The sequence below is a fragment of the Populus alba genome, chromosome 16, assembly GCF_005239225.2.
Source record: "Populus alba chromosome 16, ASM523922v2, whole genome shotgun sequence".
In the NCBI taxonomy this organism is placed as follows: domain Eukaryota; kingdom Viridiplantae; phylum Streptophyta; class Magnoliopsida; order Malpighiales; family Salicaceae; genus Populus; species Populus alba.
The window spans coordinates 6,107,664-6,131,872 of NC_133299.1; the positions used below are offsets into that span (position 1 = coordinate 6,107,664).

The 24,209-nt window shown below is 34.7% G+C and overlaps 3 protein-coding genes across 7 annotated transcripts; 2 read left to right on the forward strand and 1 right to left on the reverse strand.

Annotated features, from left to right (window-relative positions):
- Positions 1-1,948: 1,948 nt before the first annotated feature.
- LOC118049761 (ABC transporter G family member 22) lies at positions 1,949-9,163 on the forward strand. 3 transcript variants are annotated; one of them, XM_035059866.2, is made up of 11 exons: positions 1,949-2,077; positions 2,676-3,065; positions 5,209-5,279; positions 5,882-6,117; positions 6,347-6,502; positions 6,646-6,829; positions 6,937-7,245; positions 7,330-7,617; positions 7,853-8,137; positions 8,223-8,330; positions 8,636-9,163. In XM_035059866.2, exons 2-11 carry the CDS (start codon positions 2,684-2,686, stop codon positions 8,849-8,851), a joined length of 2,235 nt encoding a protein of 744 aa, XP_034915757.1. In that variant the 5' UTR covers positions 1,949-2,077; positions 2,676-2,683; the 3' UTR covers positions 8,852-9,163. The 3 variants fall into 3 exon arrangements, with proteins under 3 accessions (XP_034915757.1, XP_034915748.1, XP_073261331.1); XM_035059857.2 differs by having other exon boundaries at positions 1,952-2,434; XM_073405230.1 differs by lacking the exon at positions 1,949-2,077 and adding an exon at positions 5,420-5,483 and having other exon boundaries at positions 3,050-3,065.
- Positions 9,164-9,221: 58 nt separating this feature from the next.
- Positions 9,222-14,678, reverse strand: LOC118049770 (prolycopene isomerase, chloroplastic). 3 transcript variants are annotated; one of them, XM_035059881.2, is made up of 13 exons: positions 13,897-14,672; positions 13,123-13,329; positions 12,934-13,033; positions 12,077-12,159; positions 11,908-11,964; positions 11,685-11,837; positions 11,497-11,575; positions 11,240-11,388; positions 11,019-11,153; positions 10,803-10,916; positions 10,319-10,429; positions 9,966-10,074; positions 9,222-9,660 (listed from the first exon to the last, which is right to left on the reverse strand). In XM_035059881.2, the coding sequence occupies exons 1-13, from the start codon at positions 14,365-14,367 to the stop codon at positions 9,587-9,589; spliced, it is 1,842 nt and encodes a 613-aa protein (XP_034915772.1). In that variant the 5' UTR covers positions 14,368-14,672; the 3' UTR covers positions 9,222-9,586. The 3 variants fall into 3 exon arrangements, with proteins under 3 accessions (XP_034915772.1, XP_034915781.1, XP_073261332.1); XM_035059890.2 differs by having other exon boundaries at positions 13,893-13,949; XM_073405231.1 differs by lacking the exons at positions 9,222-9,660; positions 9,966-10,074; positions 10,319-10,429 and adding an exon at positions 10,448-10,736 and having other exon boundaries at positions 13,897-14,678.
- Positions 14,679-17,255: 2,577 nt separating this feature from the next.
- LOC118049755 (sucrose-phosphatase 1) lies at positions 17,256-22,212 on the forward strand. Its single transcript, XM_035059843.2, has 9 exons — positions 17,256-17,413; positions 18,246-18,329; positions 18,412-18,711; positions 18,848-18,949; positions 19,166-19,360; positions 19,461-19,751; positions 20,573-20,759; positions 21,817-21,863; positions 21,956-22,212. Exons 2-9 carry the CDS (start codon positions 18,270-18,272, stop codon positions 22,046-22,048), a joined length of 1,275 nt encoding a protein of 424 aa, XP_034915734.1. The 5' UTR covers positions 17,256-17,413; positions 18,246-18,269; the 3' UTR covers positions 22,049-22,212.
- Positions 22,213-24,209: the final 1,997 nt, after the last annotated feature.

Genomic DNA, 24,209 nt, shown 5'->3' on the forward strand with positions numbered 1-24,209 from the left:
TATATTGATGAATCTAAAGTAAATATGAAGTTCATTGGATAAAAATACTTTGCAAAAAAAATTATAAAATTATTAGAATTATGATATTCATATTGCATCAAATTATTGTTTCTAAAATGTTCTTGGTCGATGTTCTCTTAAATACATGACATGATGTTTAAATTAGTGATTCATATGAATTACCATTAAAAACCGTATAATTAGATAACTTGTGGTACTTTACAATAATTTAAGCGTCTTTAAAGAATTATTAAACAAAAAAAAACCACATCTTCAAATAATATATTTCTAATAAATTTTAAATTTTTTTAACAAAATCCTAGAGACTCTCAAATAATTTTGATTATATTATTTCTATTACGTGAACGACATTCGAAACCCAATATATTCTTCATCCTTAATCTTTAGGTAGACATTACATCTTTGATCTTTGCATCTCAGTAGACAATGCACATGGAAATGCATTGAAGATATTTTTTAGAAGGATTAGTATGATGGATGGTAAGGTCACTTTCTATTAAAGTTTGTACCATAAAATAAATAGTACGAAAATATATATATATATTTTTATGAATATACGAATGATTTGCTGCTTACCAGATATATTATTTCAATAGACAAAAAAATGATGAAAGATCCAGGAAAAAAGAAAGCACCAACGATATGCATACATTTTAGTCGTAAGGCACTCGCATCCTTGATTCGTATCCAAACTCATGATTTGGTGAAGGTAAAATGACATTTCCTTAGTATATTGAATCCACTGCTATCCCATTTCCGTGTCGTGTCAAATCATGAGTTGGATTAAGAGAACTGTGTAAGCGATGGCAACGGAGCCCGTACTTCCTCAAGTTTATATCGTGGGACACCGGACAATGAAGCTTGAAACCGGGCCTCTCGCAAATTCCTTCCATTGTTTTCTTGTAATAGTTATGGTTGATCATGGTGTCACCACCAGTGTGGCGGTGAAGACGGTGATGGTAATAGCTAGGGTTGATTAATGGCGGCAATAAGTTGTGATTTGCTGGTAGTGACAAGAACATGCACTGCAATGATTCTGATGGCGGGGGTGGCTAAGATGCTGGTGGTAGTTCCTGCATCATTGAAAATTCTAATTTGTTCTGTTTGAAAATAAAATATTTAAGTTCACTGCCACCATCGCTCCTTGGATAACAACAAATTACGCATATATTAAAAAAATAAATCCAGACACAGACACACACACACACATATATAAAAGTTAGTTTTGTCCTATTAATGACATCACGGATAAGATTAAAGTTTATATAATTGCATGTCTATGATTTTAGCTTAACGTCAACAGTCTCAGCAATGATGTCACAAACAGGACAGATAAATAACATTGGAATTTATAGTAGCCATTTTGGAGAAAAGAGAGAAGAAAACACGCATGTGGCTTGAACATTCCAAGAACTTGCTAAATTCCCTCTTGAGCAGGCAACGTGAAGCGCCACCAAGACCTCATGTTTTCGACAGATGCCATCCCATATGTCCCCAAGAAACAAAATCCATGGCCTCCGTCGCTCTGCTCCGGTCCAATAGCCGGCACATCAAACAACCTAATAAGGCTAGAACACAATTAATGTTAAAAGCCTCGTTTGCTTGCCTGTATACCTTAGCTCGGATGTTGATGCAGAATCGAAAGCAGATCTCAGACTTAGCACAATGGTGCTCTATCCGAACACGTGTAGGGCTAGGATGGTAGGGCTGGATGAGTATGATCGACGTTGGAATCAGGATTCGAATCTCGTAATGTGATGTCTGAAAATATAATCACAGCTATAACTGTGGAATTATATGCTCATATTAATTGTTAACAAGTGAGGTTATTATCACAACTTAGCAGGCATAATTGAAAAGTCTAGGGGTGTTTTTGGTAACGAGGTGGCTGACCCTCTTAAATGCACCTTATAAGGACTGGCTGCTGCCCCCATACTGTTCGTATAGGAGAGTTGCAGTTGACACCTTTTTTACAATAACCTCGAAAGGACATAACTTCTCTCAAGTGTCTTCCTTCTTGTCCTTAATCTTTAGCCTAGCTAGCTACAATCTCAAGGTACGAGTACTAGGGCAAGTCCTTTTGTACCAGCACAGTATATTTTGTTATCTTCTTCTTCAAAGCTCTCCATCGATCTTTCTGTTTCCATGGAGGCCAGCTCTCTCTTATTTATATTCCCCCCCCTCCCCTCATTGCTTAAACGAATGCTTCCTCCTTTAACTCATCTTTGAGTCTATATCTATATATATCAAGATCTCCATCCCTCCCTCTTTCTCTAGCTTGCTCTCCGTTTTCTACCAGCAAGCTACGCACATCTTGAGTCTTTTCTTCTTCTTACATATCTACTGAGATCTATTATTATATATTCTCACTTGTTAGTATATACCATTTTGTGAGCAACTTCATTTTCAAAAGGTAACAAAGGTCTACAGTTTTATATTATGTTAGTTGCTTACAGCGTTTGGAAAAAAAAAAGAAACTTTTTTCTGGTTTTTTTATGTACTTTTTCCCAAGCCCGGGAATAATGTCAAGCAATGTTCGTCATTCCTTAATTTATCTGAACATTTAACCCTTTTTTTTTGTCATTGTTAAATCTCATATTAATGCTGAATTAAACCAACCTAATGTTTTTATTTTCTTTCATACTGTTTGGAAGATTATAAGATGGAGAAAGGGAACACATCCTTAGCGAGAACAAGATCGGAACAGTTGGTGGAGACAGTGGCAGCGGCGTTTAAATCTCCTTCGAACAACGAGGCAATCGCAGTTTCTGATGGCAGCAGTGTCGGGACACTCTCGAGGAAGTCTAGCAAGCGGCTGATGATGGCAGCCTCACCGGGACGCAGCACTTCGGGTGGTAACAAAAACACACACATTCGGAAGTCAAGGAGTGCCCAAATGAAGTTTGACCTGGATGACGTCAGCAGCGGAGCAGCTCTAAGCCGAGCCTCTAGTGCCAGCCTGGGCTTCTCTTTCTCCTTCACTGGCTTCAACATGCCACCTGATGATATAGCGGACTCCAAGCCGTTTAGCGACGATGATATACGTAAGTATACACACACAATATATATTTTCTTTTATAATTCATGCAGCTACTCAGCATGTGGTTGTAGTTATTATAATTTCGTATGGTTTTTTGTGGTCCACTTGAATATATATATGGTTGGTGTACAGGTTTATTTATCGTTCACCAGTTTTTTCTCTAGCCGAAAAGGTTTCATTCTAGAAAAGTAGACCCTTAGCTAGCCATGAAGTACAAGTCACAATGGGTTACACACCACCTGCATATTAATTTGGTGATGATCAGAACAACATAAATGTGATTTCAGGATTTCTTAAAACTAGCTTGGTTCTGTGTGTGTGTTCATGCATGCTGCTTAGTTTTCTTCAAACACCATAGTTTGAAAATGGTGTCTTTGGCATCGATGATCGAGTCCATCTCCTTGGTTCTGTGTTTTTTGGGTTTTTTTGGTATCTGGGCAACAGAAATAGGAACACAACTTGTTTTCTTAATGTTTTTTCGTTGTATCCATGAAAAACTACTGCTTTAAACTCACTTTTATTCTAAATATAGCAGCAGGAATCTATCCATTTATCTGAGAACTTAGCATATGATTGGTAAAGCTAAGAGCAAATATATAATCAGTGTATGTACGAGAAAGTTAGGCAGCAAGCTTCCCCAAACTTTAAATGTGAGCGACATTTCAACAGGGAAAAAGGGCCACTTTCTGACCTTGGGAAGAAAGTGACAATGGTATCACTTCCACTTGTGAAGCCAGAGTGGTGGGTCCCTTGCCTACCAATCAAAAGAAAAAAACTGCACTTCTTCCAGTCACCCCCCCCCCCCCAGTGCGCTCTACATTATTGATCAATCTCAAGATATAAGCTACTTGTTAAATAAGCTCATATAATCTTCGTTTCAGTATCTTCTTGAGAAAAAGCTATAATAATATTATTTTAAATAATTTTTTCAAGTAACTCGGAATCAAATCAAGTTGCTTCTAATTTGATTTTTTTAAAACTCAAATCGAACTAGAAATTGAGTTTGACAGATTAGCAAGCAGATCACTTGATGATTTTTTTTTCATATCCAAAGTTACTGGTGTTTATGGAAGGTTGATAATATCCAATCTCTTCTCATAACCATTAGCTAAGTATCCATATAGTTTCTATCTCTCTTTTTTTTCTTTCTTTACACCATTTCCGGCTCGGGGTAGCTTGATTTCGCATATCCAAATGTTTTTTGTAGTTACAAATCTACAGTACTATACTTGATCGGTATATGGTATTTATCCTATCCTAATTTTTTGCTTTTCTTCAATAATAGATATGCTTAATCCACATCAAATCCATCTTCTGTTTTTGCAAACAAAAAAAAAAACATTTTTGTCCTCTTGCGTCTTGTTTGCAAGTCTCGCATTTTCTTCCCGACAGTGTAAATTGTTTTCACTTGCTGATACTTCTGGGGTAATAAATCTGTTAGGAGCCGAGTCTCTTTGTCTGCATCCTCTGTACCAAGAGAGTACTGATAAGGAGGAGGCACGAATGTGATGCTGGAATAAAAGTCTTCCATATGGGCCCTGAAGCATCCTATATTTGATCATCAAAATTCAAAATGATAGATAATTGGGCCCCGAGCTCTCAGATTTTGCTGACTTGTTGCCTTTAAGTAACTTTCATTAAGGTTATTATTTCCGATGTTCTTGGCAAAAATCATTCGCCTGCTAAATCAAATGTGACTTTTGAAAATGATCTCAACACTTCTCCTTTTCTGCTGTGATCCGCTTTTGTTGATAAAACTCTTAATCTCACATGATATTTAGGTGAAGGGTTCTTTTAGAGTTGATTGACTTTGCTGGGATCTTTGAATTGTGACTATTACAGCCACATATTCGGGAATTATTGTGACCACAAAAGGGTGAAAAAAGATACGACACAAATCACTCTCTCATTTCAAGTTCAGATGTGAACTATCCGGTCATTCAACTGGCATAAGCTGGAACCAATAATTTGAAGGGGAGAAACTGGCCAAAATGGCATTACTTATAATGCTCATCACATACCACTTTCATAGCAATCCCATTCCCATGTTAGTTGTAAATCAAGAAGCAAAACAACAGCAAGTTTTACATTGAAAAATCTTGATTCTTTCATTAGTTCACAAAGCGTTATATCAATGGTTGTTGCAGCGGAGGATCTTGAAGCTGGAACCAGGAAGCCGAAATTTCAAACTGAACCTACCTTGCCAATTTACCTGAAGGTAACAAATTTTGCCATGCTGCAGGTTTCCTATCTTGTTTATTATTCTCCATGTAGAGCCAGCATGCACCGGTAGTGTTCAAACATGCCTTTCCTAATGGTACTGACACGGGTTGATGTCGATACATTCTATTTGGACAGGCAAGGACGGGGAATTATGATCTAGCAAATCAACGCGTTCCATAGAATATGGCTAGCTAGCATGGTCAGGTTCAGTCTTGTACAGAGTTTCATTCTATATGATATTTTTGTACAAGACTCTCCCTTCTTTCCAACAAAAATAATATGCAGCACAATATCTTAACTTGCCATGACACAATTTAACGGGGTCTTAAGAGAGTTCCATTAACACTTGTAAGAAACATGCATTTGAGGATAGAGCACTTGTTTTCATTAGTCTACCCAGACCAGTCCCCCAGTCGAGCCCAAGCATTGCGAAAAAGCAATGCTTGTATGTAAGGAAAGAAGGGTATGGACAGTTTTTCTTAAGTTTTTATCATACAAGACTTCATATCTGACAAGCTATATATTGAATAATCATGTAACAATGAAAGCTGCCACCATTTACAGAACTGAACTTTGTTCTTCTTTCGGAATCTGCAGTTCACAGATGTCACATATAAGGTGATTATCAAAGGAATGACCTCAACCGAGGAGAAGGATATCTTGAATGGAATCAGTGGTTCAGTAGATCCGGGGGAAGTTTTGGCGCTTATGGGACCTTCAGGAAGTGGGAAGACAACACTTTTGAATCTGATTGGCGGAAGGTTAAATCAGACCACTGTTGGTGGTTCACTCACTTACAATGACCAACCATACTCCAAGTTTCTAAAAAGTAGGTAAGAAACTTAAATATCAGTGCATGACTGGTTAGTTACTTTCTTCACTACTGGCTGTTATAGAACTGAAATGACCTGCTATTCGTTATTGTTCCTCATCGTGATCCGTGACTGAAAATCAATGAAAAGAAACAAGAACCTGCACTCATCTAAGTTGAAATTTTTGTTACATTACATGTACGAATAGAAATTTGAATCAGTGCAAATGCACATCAAAATCATATGGCAGGATCGGATTCGTGACACAAGACGACGTTCTGTTTCCTCACCTTACAGTGAAAGAAACATTGACATATGCGGCCCTCCTTCGATTGCCAAAGACATTGACAAAAGAACAGAAGCAAAAACGAGCAATTGATGTCATCTATGAGCTAGGCTTAGAGAGGTAGTGAATTCTGTTTTTCATATCATCATCAACCATGAGCATAACTGTAATCATAATTCAATTCAAGAATGGTCATAAGAGAAATAAATTCAGCAGCTTCTGATTAATCTTGCTCATTCTTGAAAGCTAATTGATGTGCCCAGGTGCCAAGACACTATGATCGGAGGCTCATTTGTGCGAGGTGTGTCAGGTGGGGAGAGGAAAAGAGTTTGCATTGGCAATGAGATTATAATCAATCCTTCACTCTTGTTCCTTGATGAACCAACCTCAGGATTGGATTCTACAACTGCTTTAAGGACAGTGCAGTTGTTACAAGATATAGCAGAGGTATTCTATTTGGGATACGTATTCAAGTTTTTGTCCCTTCTCTCAAGAGATTTTGTTGGAGTGTTGCGTTTTTATGCTACTAATTACCTGTTTCAATCTAATGGCAGGGTGGGAAAACTGTGGTGACAACAATCCACCAGCCATCGAGTAGACTCTTCCACAAATTTGACAAGTTGATTCTTCTTGGGAAAGGGAGTTTGCTTTATTTTGGAAAAGCATCAGAAGCAATGCTGTATTTCTCATCTATAGGTTGCGACCCTCTTATTGCCATGAACCCAGCAGAGTTCTTGCTAGACCTTGCAAATGGCAATATAAATGATGTTTCTGTCCCATCTGAACTGGATGATAAAGTGCAAATAGGGAATTCAGAGGCTGAAACGAGAAACGGGAAGCCATCTCCTGCGGTTGTACATGAGGTAACGAAGTCTTATGCACGCGAATTTTTGCTTTTGTAACAAAAGCCGCTGTTTAACTAGAGAATGTTTCTGTAAAAAAAACAGTATCTCGTGGAGGCCTACGAGACTCGAGTTGCAGACAAAGAGAAGAAGAAACTTATGGTTCCTATACCCCTTGATGAAGAGGTGAAGTCAAAAGTATCTTCCCGGAAGCGACAATGGGGTGCAAGCTGGTGGGAACAATACACGATATTGTTCTGCAGAGGAATCAAAGAAAGGCGGCATGACTATTTTAGCTGGTTGCGAATCACCCAAGTTCTCTCTACTGCAATTATCCTGGGATTACTATGGTGGAAGTCAGATAGTAGTAGCCCTAAAGGTTTGCAAGATCAGGTAAATAATGGTCCGGTCAAGATCAACCCGTGGACATTCTCATTGCCATTTAAGGCTCAAAGTTTACTAAAGCAACTCTCTGAAAACCTATCCGAAACCATTGAATATCAGCTGAATTACCAAAAAATTAGTCTGGCTCGTAATCATAGAAGCATATTCGTTGTTTCCTGAAGCTCCTTTACACTAATTATATCAATTCGCTAACTTAGGAAACATAAACCTTCTTGCATTACAGGCAGGGCTGCTATTCTTCATTGCTGTTTTCTGGGGATTTTTTCCAGTATTCACAGCAATCTTCACATTTCCCCAAGAAAGAGCCATGTTGAGTAAAGAACGTGCAGCTGACATGTACAGACTAAGTGCATATTTTTTGGCGAGGACTACAAGTGACCTTCCACTTGATCTAATACTACCAGTACTTTTTCTTCTCGTCGTCTACTTCATGGCAGGCTTGAGAATCAGTGCTGCTCCCTTTTTCCTAACCATGCTCACGGTTTTTCTCTGCATTGTTGCTGCTCAGGTAAGCCTTCTCTGCAATACTAAAGAAGAAGGGTGCCAAAAGCATAAGAAATTTATGTATTTAACCAAGCATTTCTGCATGGCAGGGACTCGGACTGGCCATTGGGGCTACCCTGATGGACTTAAAGAGGGCCACAACTCTGGCTTCAGTTACTGTGATGACCTTCATGCTGGCTGGAGGGTATTTTGTGAAGGTGAAGTTCATCAAAGATCATTACGCACATTACTCTATATTGCTCCTCTCTAATGAAATATTTGAGTGATTTTTTCATAAATATTGAATTTTGGATTCGCACCACATGACTCATTTTCCTGACATTGCTTGACCGATAGAAAAAGATACTCGATAACCTCTACTATCAATATTGGAGTTTCAAAGCAAGCAATCAGGACTGAAATTCATTACTTCACTAAATAATAACTCTCTCCTAGAATTAGTTTTGATTCAATATTTTTTTACCTTGACACAAATGATCACACATGGTCTTCACTTTTGCAGAAAGTTCCAGTATTTGTATCTTGGATCCGCTATATGTCTTTCAACTACCACACCTATAAGCTGCTTCTCAAGGTTCAATATGAACATACGACACCGGCTATAAATGGTATTGGAATAGACAGTGGTTTGACGGAAGTTGGTGCCCTGGTGGCAATGGTTTTCGGCTACCGTCTCTTGGCTTATATTTCCTTGCGGAGAATGAAGCTTAGTGCGTAGTAAGCTACAATATTCAGAGCAATTATGGGCTTCCACGTTGACTTCAAAGATCTATTCCATGAAAACTTGCATTCCACGGATCAGAAAAAGGGATACAAGCGATGGCTACCAATCCAGAGATATCAAATTTTCAGCTCCAAGAAGATTTTTGGATAGCAAAGGCCTCAACGACAACATTTATGCATTATCTTAGCCATGTGAGACGATTTTTACATGTGGAGAATTCCTAGAAATGTTATCACGTCATAAGAAGTTCAAATTCACAAGCTTATCTTTTATATTAATAAATGCAGTAATGTAATGATTGTTACATACCTAGCTATGACTCGAGCATATCTATTGAAATTAGTAAATTCTAAAAGTGTGTGAATGAAGAACATGGTAAGGCATATGATTTGATGGTACTTTATTACTGTATTCCTCAAAAGAAAATTGCCAACAGTAACCGCCAAATACACAGATAGACCCACCAGTAATTTCTAATCAGACACCAAATTGAGAGGGAAAAACGAAGAGCAAAAATCTTACATATTCATCCCTCAACAGCTCTGTAAGATTGATCCAGCCAAATCTTACCTGCAGTGATTCGACCAACAAGCTTTGTGACAGGCCTGTTGGCAATTTTACTTGGCTTTAACCTCTTATAGGTTATTTCCACTCAGTAATTGATTATTGACCTGTGTTTTTACGGGTAAAAATGTCTTGATGTGGGTAACGTTATTCTTTTCTCTGTTCTCATGCCAAGGTCCTTAACCAGCCAAGAAGCCGAAGGAGAGCAGCATCCAGTACAGGAGACCTTTTCTCAATGCCTGTGATAAAATTAAAAAATCTAGTCATTTAAAAGAATGTAAGAGGCTAATAAAGTTGACATGCAAATTACTTTTTGTCCTAGCACCTAAAGGTAGGATAGTATTTGAATAGATCTCGGGAAAAAAAAAAAAAGAAAAAAAAAAACACCTTGAAGGCTTGAAGGTTTATTGGGGTTGGTATTCATTACATCCTCAATGGAGATACTACATATCTATAATGTCTACTATGATCTAACCATGCTCTCGCAAATGGTTAGCTGAACTATCAAAACCTATTTAGAATGAGAAAAAGGTTTCTAGCTTACCAATATCAGCAGCTACTCGATGAGCACACATTACTCCTGAAAAAGCTACAGCTATCACGCCCTGTCCTGGAAAGCAGCTATCGCCAACACAGTAAAGACCATCTACAGCCTGCAAGTTTCATCATGTCATGACCCAACCCAATTGACAGACTTGAGAGGAAGGGGCTATTAACGCTCCATCCAGTGTTAATGGCATTTCACTTTTGGAGGGAGAGGACCAGAGAAGTCAAGTAAGAAAGTGATGCGCCATTGGTGAAGGGAAGAGGCTAATAGCCTCAAGAGTATTTCTTACTTCAATGATTTCAAAACCAACAATTACTGTGACATTCATGACAGGTCATGATTGGACTTACCGTCGTATTGAATGGCATTCCCAATAAACCTTTAGGAGTTCTGCGTGGCATTGGTCCATAAGTACCCTTATCACGAGCCAGGTACCGCCTGTGCGTCTTGGGTGAACCCACCTGCCATGATTGCATGTACTTTTAAAGGCCAGATCAGATTTGAAGGACTAAAGAGTCGAAGATAAGCATGGTATTCCTTTCACTGACACTTGGAACATGAGATATTTGAATGAGCTCCCACCAAATAAAGCATGCAGTTATTAAAGTAAAAAATGGATAGGAGGGATGTCTTATTCAAATGTAAAGAAATTCGTGGATTTAAAGCCTCTCAAAGGATCAATCACTTGATGTTGGTTAATGAACTTATTTGTATCATTCAGGGCTTGTGTCCATAAGGTATGATCATCTCCTTCTCATCGGCCATCACCTGACACAATTTATCTTCTTTACATTCTTCAATGTATATGTACTTGCATAATAATGTGATATATACCTCCATGAAAGCAATTGATGATCTGATCCCGGGAAAAAGTTTCTTCTCCAATCTGCTTATAATCTCATCAGCCACAACCTTCTTCTTGGCCTCATAGTCCTTTGTCGAGAGTCCCTAAACAGTTTAATCCAGCAATTAGGAATTTAGCTGACAGGGGGAGGGAGGGATATAAGACATTTAAGTAATACTGTTCACTTAAAAGTTACGGTATTGAACCTCCCAGTCTTCAATGGAAGATGTTGTAAATATGTGAAGTATATGATGGCCTTCAGGAGCCAATGACGAATCAAGAACAGTTGGAATGCTTAGAAATATGCTTCCATAAGGCTCCTCTAATCTTGCCCAGTCATCCTACGACATAAATGAAAGAATTAAAGTTAAACGTATCAAGTTCACAATTCCAGATAAATGGTCTCAGTTTGTGAGCAAATGAATACCTCAAGCACAAAATGGTGGCAATCTGTATCTGGTGGTAGAACCTCGGCTTTAACACCCATGTGAATGGAAAGAAAAGATGGAGCCTTAACATAAACTTTTTGGAAATTTTCTTCTTCTTTTGGAAGGGTTTCTCCTTTTAACAACTTCCCTGCGACACATTTTGCTTCATAATAACTAAAAGTCCAGTGTAGCGAAAGCAGCTGAAGGTTATGGTACGATCAAATAAATTAAAATGACAGAATCTTCCAAAACTAACCAAAGGTATCCCATCTAGTAGCATTTGAGATTATGGTTTTTCCAAAGAACTCCCTTCCATCTGAAAGCCTTACTCCTACCTACCAAATTCATCTGAAACTAACATAAATAACAAAAACAATTTTTTTTTTCATGTATAAAATCAAGTATTCCAATTCTAGCATCATTTATCCACTAGGTCAAACTCACAGCCTTTCCATGCTCAAGAATGATGTTGGTCACATTTGCCCTGTAAAGTATTTCACTGCCCTGATCAACCAGACCTTTTGATAAGGACTTCGCAATTCCACCAACCCCACCAACAGGGTAATTGATCCCTCCAAAATGCCTATCACATAGGACCTGGTGCCAATAGGAAAAAAAAGGATAAGAACATGCATAAGAGGGGTCAAAAGTTATTTAAATTGCTCACCATGGCCGCATTGATCATTGGAGTCTGCAAAGCATTGACTGTGCTCACTATGAAACACTGCAGAAAAACAACAGACAGAACATCTTTTGATATTGTAACTCTCTGTAGATAACCAAAGCTGATAAAATCAAAAGAATTTTATCAAGGATTTGAAGTTTCAGTATTGCACCTCTGCATCAATGAAAGACAATAACTGAGGATCCTTCATGTACTTCCGAGCAATATCTCCAGCATTTTGAGGAAGGTAATAAGCTACACAGAATAGAAGTGTCACATTAGAGAAGTTCCAAAGAAGGGACCAATTAGTTTTTGTTTAAATGCATAAAAAAAGTCATGACAGTAAAAAGAACAGGAAAACAAAGGTTTAGAAAATAAGAATTTGTCTCATTGCTCTAGTTCTCTACGAAGAGGAAAAACATGTATGACAAAAGGGACTTAACGAAGGATATGGAAAAGAGAACACAAGGACCAGAAGTGCTGTGACTTTCAATATTGACAGTCCTAAGCCCCATCCTCAGAACTAGCCAGAAGATCATGATAAACATCTGTAACAGGTTTAAGTGAATCAAAACATTTTCTCGATATGATATCAAAGAATGCTACAAAATCTTTTGGGGCCAGCACGTTGTCTTTTAAGCAGTCAATCTGAAAGTAATGTAAGTAGTGCTGCAGTTGTCAAGTAATTGAGAGTTCCCCAAAATCTTATGTGGAGGATACAGTACTTTATTTTAAGCTATTGTAGCAATAGCTTTGAACATTAAGAGAAGTTTTGGTAATTACAAAATCTTATGGAACTTAAAAAATATAATTACATCGTCTTCACTTTCAAAAATAATTTTACAATTCCATTAAAACCTGATTGCAAAAATCTGCAACAGTTTTCCTTAATCAAATGATGCACAAAAGATATCCTGATTGGAGCAAGTAAACAGCCATAAACAGCATCTATTGATGCAGACCTATTGAGAATGTAACAAACTCACATTCAAATCAATTATAAATTTGAGTGAAGGAAAGAAAGAATACCCAGTGTCAAGCATTCAAGAGGTTTCTGAAAAAATTGTCCAAACAGGTAGATTGGCTCCTCAAGTGACTTCAGTTCCAGAGAGTTCAAGGCATTGAATATCTACCCGATAAAATATATGCTGGTGTAAGTAAAGATCAACTAGTAGAAGCAAAATGATGATAGGTAAGCATTCACCTCAATCCATGTACCTTCCAGCATTCACCGTAGAATTTAAGGATCCCATCCTTTTCATGGGGAAATTTAGCAGCAAGTTCTGAGATGAAGTCGATGTACTCTCTGTGAACTTGAACAGAAAGGTCATTGGGTAGATGAAAATGGACAGTAGTTGGGTCAGGAATCACCTCCATTTCACAGCCAACTGCTGCCAATGCCCTTGTTATCAAATTTAGGTTGCCCTGCGCAAATTTGAGGCACATAATCCGTAAGACCTTTGTGATTGACCAAAGCACATTGTAAATAGAAGTAAGAAAGAGATAGCTCAGTTAGCACAATAAGGACAAATAAACAACAAAAAACTTTAAGTTTAGGAGTTCTAAACGCATTGAGCTCAAATTCCTAACTTATAGTCTGATAAACTTAAGCAAAAACCTATAAGCTTGGCAAAATCTACTTAAACCTATTCCAAAAAATTTGTATCCAACAATTCATCAAAGAGAAAATTGTATCTGATAATTTTTTTCATTATCTTCTCTCCGTGAAAATTTGCTCATTGGTGATTGGATGGAATTCTTGTACAGGTTACTTAATTTCTCATTTCTCCCAAAAACCATCCAAGTGCTCCCAAACACAATTAGAATTTTCAACATCAGACCAAACGGCATTACAATCTTCTTTAAACTCGATCAGTAACATCGATTTTTTCATCAAAAAAATCAATTCATTAACAAACAAATAATAATAAAAAAAAAACACTGCACACATGACAAATAACGAAAGAGAAGAACTAAACAATATCAACTGACCTTATCACTGAAACCAAACATAACAGAAGAGCCAACATCAAAAGTATATCCATCCCTCTCATAATACCCAGAACTCCCACCAGGAATCACATACTTCTCCAAGACCAAAACTTTAGCTCCCTTCACTGCCAACTGTGTAGCAGCAACCAACCCACCGATACCAGACCCAATAACAATTGCATCGTAATTGCTCCTCTCTCTACCCAACTCTCCATTTCCATCAACATCCACCTCTTTATCCACAGTCAACACTGACTTTGACCTCAAAACAAAGTCCTTATTCAACTTTACTTTACCAAGATTGTCAATTTTGCCTTTTATGTTTCTGGGTACAATATAACCATCGAGAACTGAGGTTCGGACAGGTTCTATAGACAGAATCCTATGTTTTTGGCTTCTGGATTTGGAACTCCCTAACTGGACAGTATTGAACTGGCCAAAAAATAGGGAATTCTTGAACCCTAAACTCATGTTACTAAATAGCTATTAACTATAACTAAAATCCAACGTTCTTTGGGTGTCCAAAGATTAAAAAGATAGAATCTTTTCTTGTTTTGATTTATGGGGGGTCGAAGAAATAATAGTTACTGTTTTGATTTAGTAAATGGGTGGAGAGTGAATAAGAAAGAAACTTTTTTGGGGCTCTTTATGAGGAGGAAAAAGAAGGGGGGGCTAGCAGTTAGGTGATGTTGCTGTATTTGGAAATATTGGTTAAGGATTCCTGTCCATGATTCTTTCGTCTTCTGAGACCAGACAAGGACCATCGATGTTCAAATGGTTGTGTTATTTTAAGTTAACGGTTGGAGGATGTGTAGTGCTTGGATTACATTGGCCGTTGGGATTTTGTCGAGTAGTGGTGGTGTTGCTACTATAATAAAGATTTTGATAGTTTTAGTTTTTTAAAGTATTTTATTTAAAAATAAATTAAAAAATATATATTTTTAATTAAATCTCAAACACAAGTTTCATTGTATATAGTAATTATTAAAAAGTTATATCACTCTGTTGCGGGCTAGATTAAAAATTAATTTTAAACTTTTAATATTGTTAATGAATTTTTTAGATTAAAAAAAACATGTTTAATAGAGAACGTGATGCTTGTTTTTAATTGAATAAATAAAAAAATTATTGTTGAAAATAAATGTTAAAAAAATTATTTATTCTAACTATAAAACCTAACCAGTTTAAACTCTTCAATATTTTATTTAAAATGTTATTAATAGCATAAGATTAGGGCAATAATAAAAAAGAGAAAGATGATGGATTATAATTGAATTTGTTTTAAAATTTATTGGTTGTTTTTATTTTTAATTTTTTGATTCATGTGTGTTGTGTTGTAAAAAAAAAAGGTTTGTATTCAATTTTAATTTAATTTATTTAGTTTATTATCATGGATTTGAAACTAAAAAAAAAAGGATCTAAATGTGAAAAAAAAGGAGTATGATTGTGGAAAAAGAAGAAGCAAAAATGGTGGTTCGAGGAAGAAGAAGATGTAGAAGTTATAAGGGCACTTGGTATATCAAAACTATTATAATGGTAATTCTGTAATATTTCAAACTCTTTTGTTGACTGAGTTGGCAAATTTTTTAACTGATATATAAAGTAAAGATAACCATGTAAACAATAGAATGTAAAATTTATTTTGTCAAAACTATAGTTGCAAAGTGTAACTATGCTAAAAGATAAGAGTTTTTATATAATTTTTCTTTTATTTTTTATTTGAGTGTCTCTATTTTGTATTTTTGCTATTTAAGATTACGAGATGTTTTTTTTTTTTAAAAAAAATATTTATGGAAGTTTTTATCAAATGCATACATAGTCATTAAATTGATACATTTGCGTTTTGATGTGTAGCAAGTATGTATGAACATTCTCACTTTATTTCTAATTAGTGTGTTTTTTTTTTCTTTCTATTTTAAGTATTCTTTTTTTACTATTTGAGGTCTACAATTTTAAAACTCTGTCAATTTAGTGCCTCTACTTTTAAAAGCCAGTAAATGTTTACCTTCAATCTAATGTAGGCTATATTTGACTAAAATTAAATAAAATTGAAAATTAAAACAACAAAATAGTAATAACTAGGTAAGAAAATAAAACACACACACACACACAAAAAGAAAGAATAAAAGGCCTCAAAAAAAATTGTGGATCATAATTGATTAGGATAAGAAAATAAAGAAAAAAAAATGTAAAAAAATGTGTGTGTATTCAAATGAGATCAAAGGTTTTATAGAAAAAATGTTACATACATAAAATTTTACAAAAGAGTTTTTTTGGGTTAAATAATGATTTTTTATAAGAACTTTTTGGTAGGGATGAGCAAAAAAACCAAAAAAATCGATTAAACCTAGAAAACTGAAAAAAAAAACTAAAAAAAATCAATAAAAATTTTGAAAAAATCAAGCCAAACCAATTTGAACCAGTTTTTATCTTAAAAAACCGAAAATCGAACTGAAAACTTGTGAATTTTCAGTTTCAATTTAAAAGAAAAACAATTTAATTTTGTGATTTTTTTTTTAATAAAAATTGAACTGAAAATGATCATCCCTTATTTTTTGGTTTATATGAAAGTAAAGGAAACTAAGTTGATATGATTTTTTTTATTTGTAAGTCATTTTTATTCTTATTTATTTTTTGAATAAATTTTTATTTCTTTATTGTTTTAATTTTAAGTTTTATTTAACACAGACAAACTTGACCTTCATAAAAATGAGAAGCGGATATTTATTAGCTTTTAAAATTAAAAGCAATCAAATGATAAATTCCTGAAAATATAAACACTCAAATAGCAAAAATATAAAAGTTTATGTACTATATAAAAAAACGAAAGAACTTAATTAGAAATAAAATGAATATTTGATATACACTTGGTTTTACACATCAGCAAAATAGCATAGAAATTTAAAGAACATGTCGGCATGTGTTTGATGGAACCTAATAAAAATAATTAGTTAAAAAATATAAATTTCACACACTCAAATAACAAAAATAAAAAAATTATAATATAAAAAAAGAAAAAGTAAATTTGCATACTAAATATATGATAAATTTAATTTTTTATAACTGGGATTTATTTTTGTGGTGGTAAAATGACTTTGTAAAATTTTGAATTTTTTTTTTAAAATTTTTTAATGTATTAATATTAAAAATAAAAATAAAATTTTAATATATTTTTAAAAAAACAACTATTATAATCCATTACTTTGTGATTTCCTTCTTCATAATTTTTTTCTAGTTTTTTTCTCATATATTATTCGACCACACGAACAGGATCACCAGCTTCCCATTGGGATCACTGGCCCCCACTAATCCATGTGGCCTTCTCATTTTTGCACAAGTGTCCAAAAAAGGTTTTTTAATGAATTTTTTGTGTGTAGTTAGTTTCATTCTCTTTCTTTCTCCACTTGTGTAGGATTATTAATCTTTCACTTCACAAACGAACGAAGCGCCAACGAATTTGGATCCAATACGAGATCATCACATCACAGCAGCAGCTGCACAAAATATTAAGAAAAGGGTATTATTTTATAATCTTTTCCTGCCATTTCTTTCAGGTTTCTTTGATTCAGTTCCATAATAACAATCACTGCAATTTTGTATAAGTACTAGTAATGATAATTTTCTGAAGCTCTTGTATTTTCATTTATTTGCTTATGTTTCTTTTAGATTATTCAGATTCTTTTTTCTGGGTTCTCTTTGCTCTTCCATTTTGTGTATATTTAGTTTGGATAGGTTGCTTAGAAAGTGCGCTGAAAGAAAAAAAGGAGGTGAAGTTATGGAAGATGGGACTTTTATTTTCAGTTTTTACTGATGTGGGTTTTTTTTTTTTATCAGAAATATAATTTTATTTCTTTCAGTCATATTAGGGACCTTTGGTAATGGAAATGTTTATTGTTCCTATTATTGATTAGAATTTCTTTGATCCTAATTTCTGCTATTTTATTCATTCGCTGTCTTATGCTTTTTGAATTAGTTTTTTTTTTTTTGGATTAATCAGTTCGTTTACAGTGACTCTCTCTCTCTCTCTCTCTCTCTCTCTCTCTTAATTTCTCATTTTCAATATTATGTATCCATTCTATCCTTAAAAATCATTGCCTAAGAAACAAACTTTAACTAGTTGCTATGTTAGTACTCGTTCAAATTTTATGGATAGCCAAAATTACGAAATTTTTGTTTTCTTACGGTACCTTCAATAACAAACATTAGTGATTCTCTTAGAAGATCATGACCTTTGCATAATACCAAGTTAAGATTTTTTCTTGGATATAATACTTAAGGCTTGAGTTGACAGTGAAGAATTGTTATTGATGCTTGTTGCTGTTGTTAAAATTGATTCATTTTTTGTATAGGGTTGAGGTTTCGAGTAAGAAATAATGAACAGGTTCAATGCTCCTGCTCGCCTCATGATAGTTTCGGATCTTGATCATACAATGGTGCGTCTCATAATTGTTTGGTTTCTGCTTGTTTCATTTATATTCTTGTGGCTGTGGTAATTACAATATGCTCTTGTCGCAGGTCGATCATCATGATCCAGAGAACATGTCTCTTCTTAGGTTCAATGCATTATGGGAGGCCTGTTATCGTCATGATTCTCTGCTAGTTTTCTCCACTGGAAGATCACCTACGCTTTACAAGCAGTTGAGAAAAGAGAAACCCATGTTAACACCTGATATAACCATAATGTCTGTGGGAACTGAGATCACGTATGGCACCTCTATGGTGCCTGATGATGGTTGGGTGGAAGTTTTGAATCAGAAATGGGATAGGAACACAGTCACCAAGGAAGCGAGCAAGTTTTCAGAACTTACTCTTCAGGTATGGTTAAAAACTTATGCCATTTGATTATATGATTGTGTGTTGCTTTCAAAATGAGCATATAGTTTGGCACATTGAAGAAAACAGTTTGGCTACTTGAAATCTCTGAATAAATGAAATCTATGGGGTAATGCAGTCAGAAACTGAGCAACGGCCTCACAAGGTCAGCTTTTATGTTGATAAAGACAAGGCTCAGGACGTGACAAAGGCCCTCTCAGAGATATTTGCAAAACGCGGGGTGAGTTTCAAGTTTGTTCAGGAATGAGTTGCACTTGAATATCATTTGTCTTTGCCTTAGTACATGCAATGCTTTTTTGAAACATCATTAGGGTGGTTTCGTATCTTTTTCCTTCCCCCTAATTTTGTGTTCTTTTTAGTACAGTTCAGCAGGTGCTTCCTTATCTAACTTAATTTTCAAATCTCCTCTTCTTCTTTCTTTTTTTCTTTTTTATAGTTGGATGTCAAAATTATTTATAGTGGTGGAATGGATTTGGATATACTACCCCAAGGTGCTGGAAAAGGGCAAGCTCTTGCATACTTACATAAGAAATTTAAGGCTGAGGGAAAACTACCTACCAATACTCTTGTTTGTGGTGATTCTGGAAATGATGCTGAGCTGTTCAGCATTCCAGATGTACATGGAGTGATGGTGGGTATTTACAGTCCGCCAGAGCACGTCATTGGGAAATTGAGATTGCCTTCATAAGTTGTGTATTTGTTAACTATTTATTCATTATTTATCTGTCTAGGTTAGCAATGCACAAGAAGAGTTGTTGCAGTGGCATGCTGAAAATGCTAAAGGCAATCCTAAAATAATTCATGCGACTGAGAGGTGTGCGGCTGGCATCATACAAGCCATTGGTCACTTTAACCTTGGTCCCAATACTTCTCCAAGAGATATAACCAACTTTTCAGACTCTGAGTTGGAAAATGTCAGTGCCAGCAGCGAAATAGTGAATTTTTTCTTGTTCTATGAAAGATGGAGGCGTGCAGAGGTGGAGAACTGTGAGATATATTTGGCAAGCATGAAAGCTGATTGTGTATGTTTACTATCCTCTTTTTCTTTCGATTCTACATGTTTCTCTAGAGGACTTCATGATCTTATTTTGTTTCCTTTTCCTTGTGGAGTATTATATAGAAGCAAGAAACAACCATGTCTACCCTTTTTCATTGGTATAGACAATAAATTAGATTCATCCGTATTTCACATTCTTTGAGGATGATAATGTTCCAGGCATTAAATTGTCCAGGTGATTTTTTTTTTTATTTGGTTATCTTGCTTTTTTCAGTTGGGTAAATACATTGCTAAGACTGTTAATCTGTTATAAATGGAAGGTCTGTCTTGTTATGATTGATTATTAAATTTTTTATACCTTTTCTCAACCAATAGCCTTGTGGTTGATGAACAGGAAAGTAAACTTGTGGCTGATACAGTTTTTAATCCGTTCTGCTACACAATCTGAAGGGTTGAATTTGCCTGTTTAGTTGGTAAGAGTGAATTTAGTTAAAAACTGGAATGGAGGTTCACATTGACAGTACCAATCCACCCACTTACCTCTGGAGTCAATGCCCTGGAGTGGATTATTTAAAAATATGAAGAGCTATAAAGCATATGTGATAAATTAGTATCCATATTAGTTGGGTCACCTGAATGTTGTCTCTTAGGAGGTGAATTTTTCAAAAAGAACAGAGCTGAAACAATTCACAAGTCCTTTACATCTGATAAAGTCTAATATATCCACCATCATCTTATTTGCTTGCGTCCACGAATGCACCAACTGGTTTTTTATATACATATATTTTGCTTTTCCAGATTCCCTTTCTTCCGTTAGCATGATATAAGTTTTCCTTTTCTTGGCAGGATGCATCTGGTATTCTTGTCCATCCATCTGGTGCTGAACTTCCTCTTTGTGGTGCTATAACTGGAATGAGGAGCTACTATGGTGACAAACAGGGCCAACAATTTCGGGTATGGGTGGATCGGGTACTATCTACACAGACTGGCCTGGATACATGGTTGGTAAAGTTCAACAAGTGGGAATTATGTGGTAAGACCGGCTTCCTAGTGTTAATGATTGCATTAACAATAAAACTGATGATAAGATGTCCTCTCTCTCTCTCTCTCTCTCTCTTGCATTTTGTGACATATTTCTATGCCAGTGAGACAGCAGTACACTTTCCTCTTTTCTTTGACCTCATCTATTTAAATTTCTTCTGCTTTGCCCATTACAAGGTTTTCAAGTTTCAACCCATACTTCTGCTGTAATTGGTTTACCGAATGACCTTGAACTGATCAGGGTTCTCTTTGCAACTGGATTCTTTTTTTCTTTTTCTTTTTCTTGTTAGACTAGCACAAACCTTCACAAAAACATTAAAGTTAAGCTGTAGTTCTTGCTTTCTTAATTACCCACGTGGAGACTCTTTGCTGGATCTATTTTGAATGATCAATCTTCATTGTGATTTCAGTTTTGAGCTCAACATCACAATATGATCTTAAGTTTGCTATGCTCGTGTCATTGTTTAAGCTTGAGTATCTGGTGCATCTTAATTTGCAAGCTTTTTTAATTTATTTTTATGTAGTTTTAATTTGTAAGTAGATGTCTCTTGTGAAGCTTGATGCATCTTAGCAGATTTGGGGGAATGTCAATTTAATAGCCAACAGTTATGTCTCAGAAGTCAGAAGAAAAGAGTAAAAATAAAAATGGTTAAGCTAGTTGCCAGTAACAAATTTATAGATTATTGGCTCGTGGCTTCTGATTTGGAGGGGTGTCTGGCACTAGCATTCCCCTTGAAATATACTTGTGGAATCCATATTAACACACGGTGAAGAATCTGACTCAACCCTTCCAATGGAATGACAGTTTTTGGAGTTGGTGCTGGTAAATGTGCACTGGCAATCAGTTTTGCAAACGATTAATTTCTTGTAGATATGCTTTTATTTGAAGAACGTTTTGATAAAATATAAACATAGATTAGCTGCTTGCATATTTTAGTTTATGCCCTGCTTAGTAAAAGCTTCGATATGAGGGATCCCATAATCACGAATGGAGTTCTGTGTGCTACCTTCTCATTTCTTCCAACATAACTATTTGTCAATTCCTGCAGGTGATGAGCAGCAAGGTTGTGTGATCACATGTATAATAAACATGAAGGTAAGCCTTGAGATCAATCAATGAGTTTCTGCTAAAACAAGACTTTCTTCATCGCATCCTTAAATTTTTTTTTTTTTTTGTGTGTGTTTTAGAAGGACGGTGTTTCCAGGGCAACTTACATGCATGTGCATGAAACATGGCTGGAAGGATCTGGAGCTAAAGATCAATCAACCTGGCTGTTCTAGATTTTGATTACAGCTCGAAGCTCAGAGGCGCACATAACTGTCTTCGATCATAATAAAACTAATCAAACGATGACTTTTCAGATTTGAATTTTGATCATTGCTGTATGAACATCAACTTTATGGTGATTTATTATTACATGATTAATGAGTACACCATTTTAGCATGATCAATATCCCTAATACGTTTTATTTCTAGTATTATTAATCACTAGGTGGGTGTGTTGGAGATTAATAGCATGTATGTATGATCCTGTTCCCCTTCAATAATAAGATCCAATTAGCCGCCCTACCAAGCTCTGTTGCTTGTCCACGCACAAAATCCCCGTGATGAAGATATGGCTGATGCACACCAGTCACCACCATGGCATGGTGGACATAGAACGGCAAAATATCGTAAAGAATAAAAAGAAAAGAAAAGGAACAGCTAAACAAGGGCCCAACCGTCGTCCTCTTGATCTGCAGCTAAGTGCTCTACCACTGATCTATAGACCCTGGATCTAATAAATTTCGTATGAAATCAATATCACTTCAAGCAACGAGACAACGTTGGTCCATTGTAAAACCAGGAGGCCACCCGGGTTCTAACAATTTTCCGTGTGTGTGTGTGTATGTATCTTAACTTATCAAAATTAAATCTATCTCAAGATTTTTGTCTTCAAAATTAAAAAGAAGAGTGTTGTAATTATAGTTATAAATGAGGTTTATCCAGGCAATGGGTCGGGTTCCATGTTACACATGTTAATCTAAGTAAACCTGGAAAAAAAAAATATTTAAGGTTTTAATATCTCACATAAAATAAGCCTAAAAAAGCTATACTCAAAATAAACAATAAGCATAAAAAAAAATAATTTTAAGGTTCTAATTACTTTTAGTTTTTATAATTATTTTTATAAATAACATGTTTAAGGTTCTAAGTACTTTTAGTTTTTGTTGAATAAACAATAAGCCTAAAAAAACAATACTCAAAATAAAATTGTGATAAGAAAAGGAGGGATTATTCTAAAAAATAATTTTATTTTGGTGGAATTTACACAGTGCTATTCTTGCAAAAAATTAAAAATATTTTTTTGATATATAATTAAATCAAGAATTTTGAACTCCCTAAGACTTAAGATAAAATATCTTAATCAATATTTATCTCCTAACTTCCGAACTTATTAAGTAGTTTTTTAATATGATATGATTTCAACTAAGGCCTTGTTAAGTAGTTTTTTTTTTTTTTTTAAAAAAAATAATTGGAAAACACTTTTAATGTTTGATCATGTCATGAAAAATAAGTTTGAAAATTATTTATTAATTCTTTAATTTCAAATTTATCTAACATATATAGAACATTACATGTAACCACTTACAATAAAAAAAAAAAAGAGAGATATAAAAAGTGTAATGGTGGGAAAAATAAGAATTTATTATATCATATATTTATATTTAGTTTATTTTGTAAAATGTAACTATACATATAATCTAAATATTTTTGATATAATATTGTAGGCGTATAACCATTTTTTTATGTTTAGAGAACAGTGAAAATAAATTTTTTTTCTATGGTATCCTAATTTTATAACACAATTTATCTAATTTAAAATGTATTATCTAATTTAAAAAATTATTGTGATAAAAAAAATGTTGTAAAAAAGGGTTTGCATTTATAAGATAAAGAGGGTTTTAATTAAGGAGATGTATTTCTTTTCATTATTTCATATCTTTATATGTTGCTTTTTAATCTGTTCTAATTACTTTAGTTTTTATTGATCAAACAATAAGCCTAGAAAAGCTATACTTAAAATAAAATTGTGATAAGAAAAGGAGGGATTTTTCTAAAAAATATTTTTATTTTGATGGAATTTAAATAAGTGTTATTCTTGCAAAAATCAATAATAATCTTTTTCCGTATAATTAAATCAAGAATTTTGAACAGCTTTCTAAAAATTAAGATAAGTATCTTAATCGATATTTATCTCTCAACTTCCAAACTTAATCTGTTGTTAAAATTAACAATTTTTTTTTTAACATTAAATGATGTATATAATTATTGATCAATTTTATTAAACACGTGTATTAACTTTTTAGTTCACAATTAAAAAATTTCTTAATGCATGAAAATAAGTTATCAATGTCTGTTATTTTTTTTATATGACCCAAGACAAAGCGCAGGTTAACT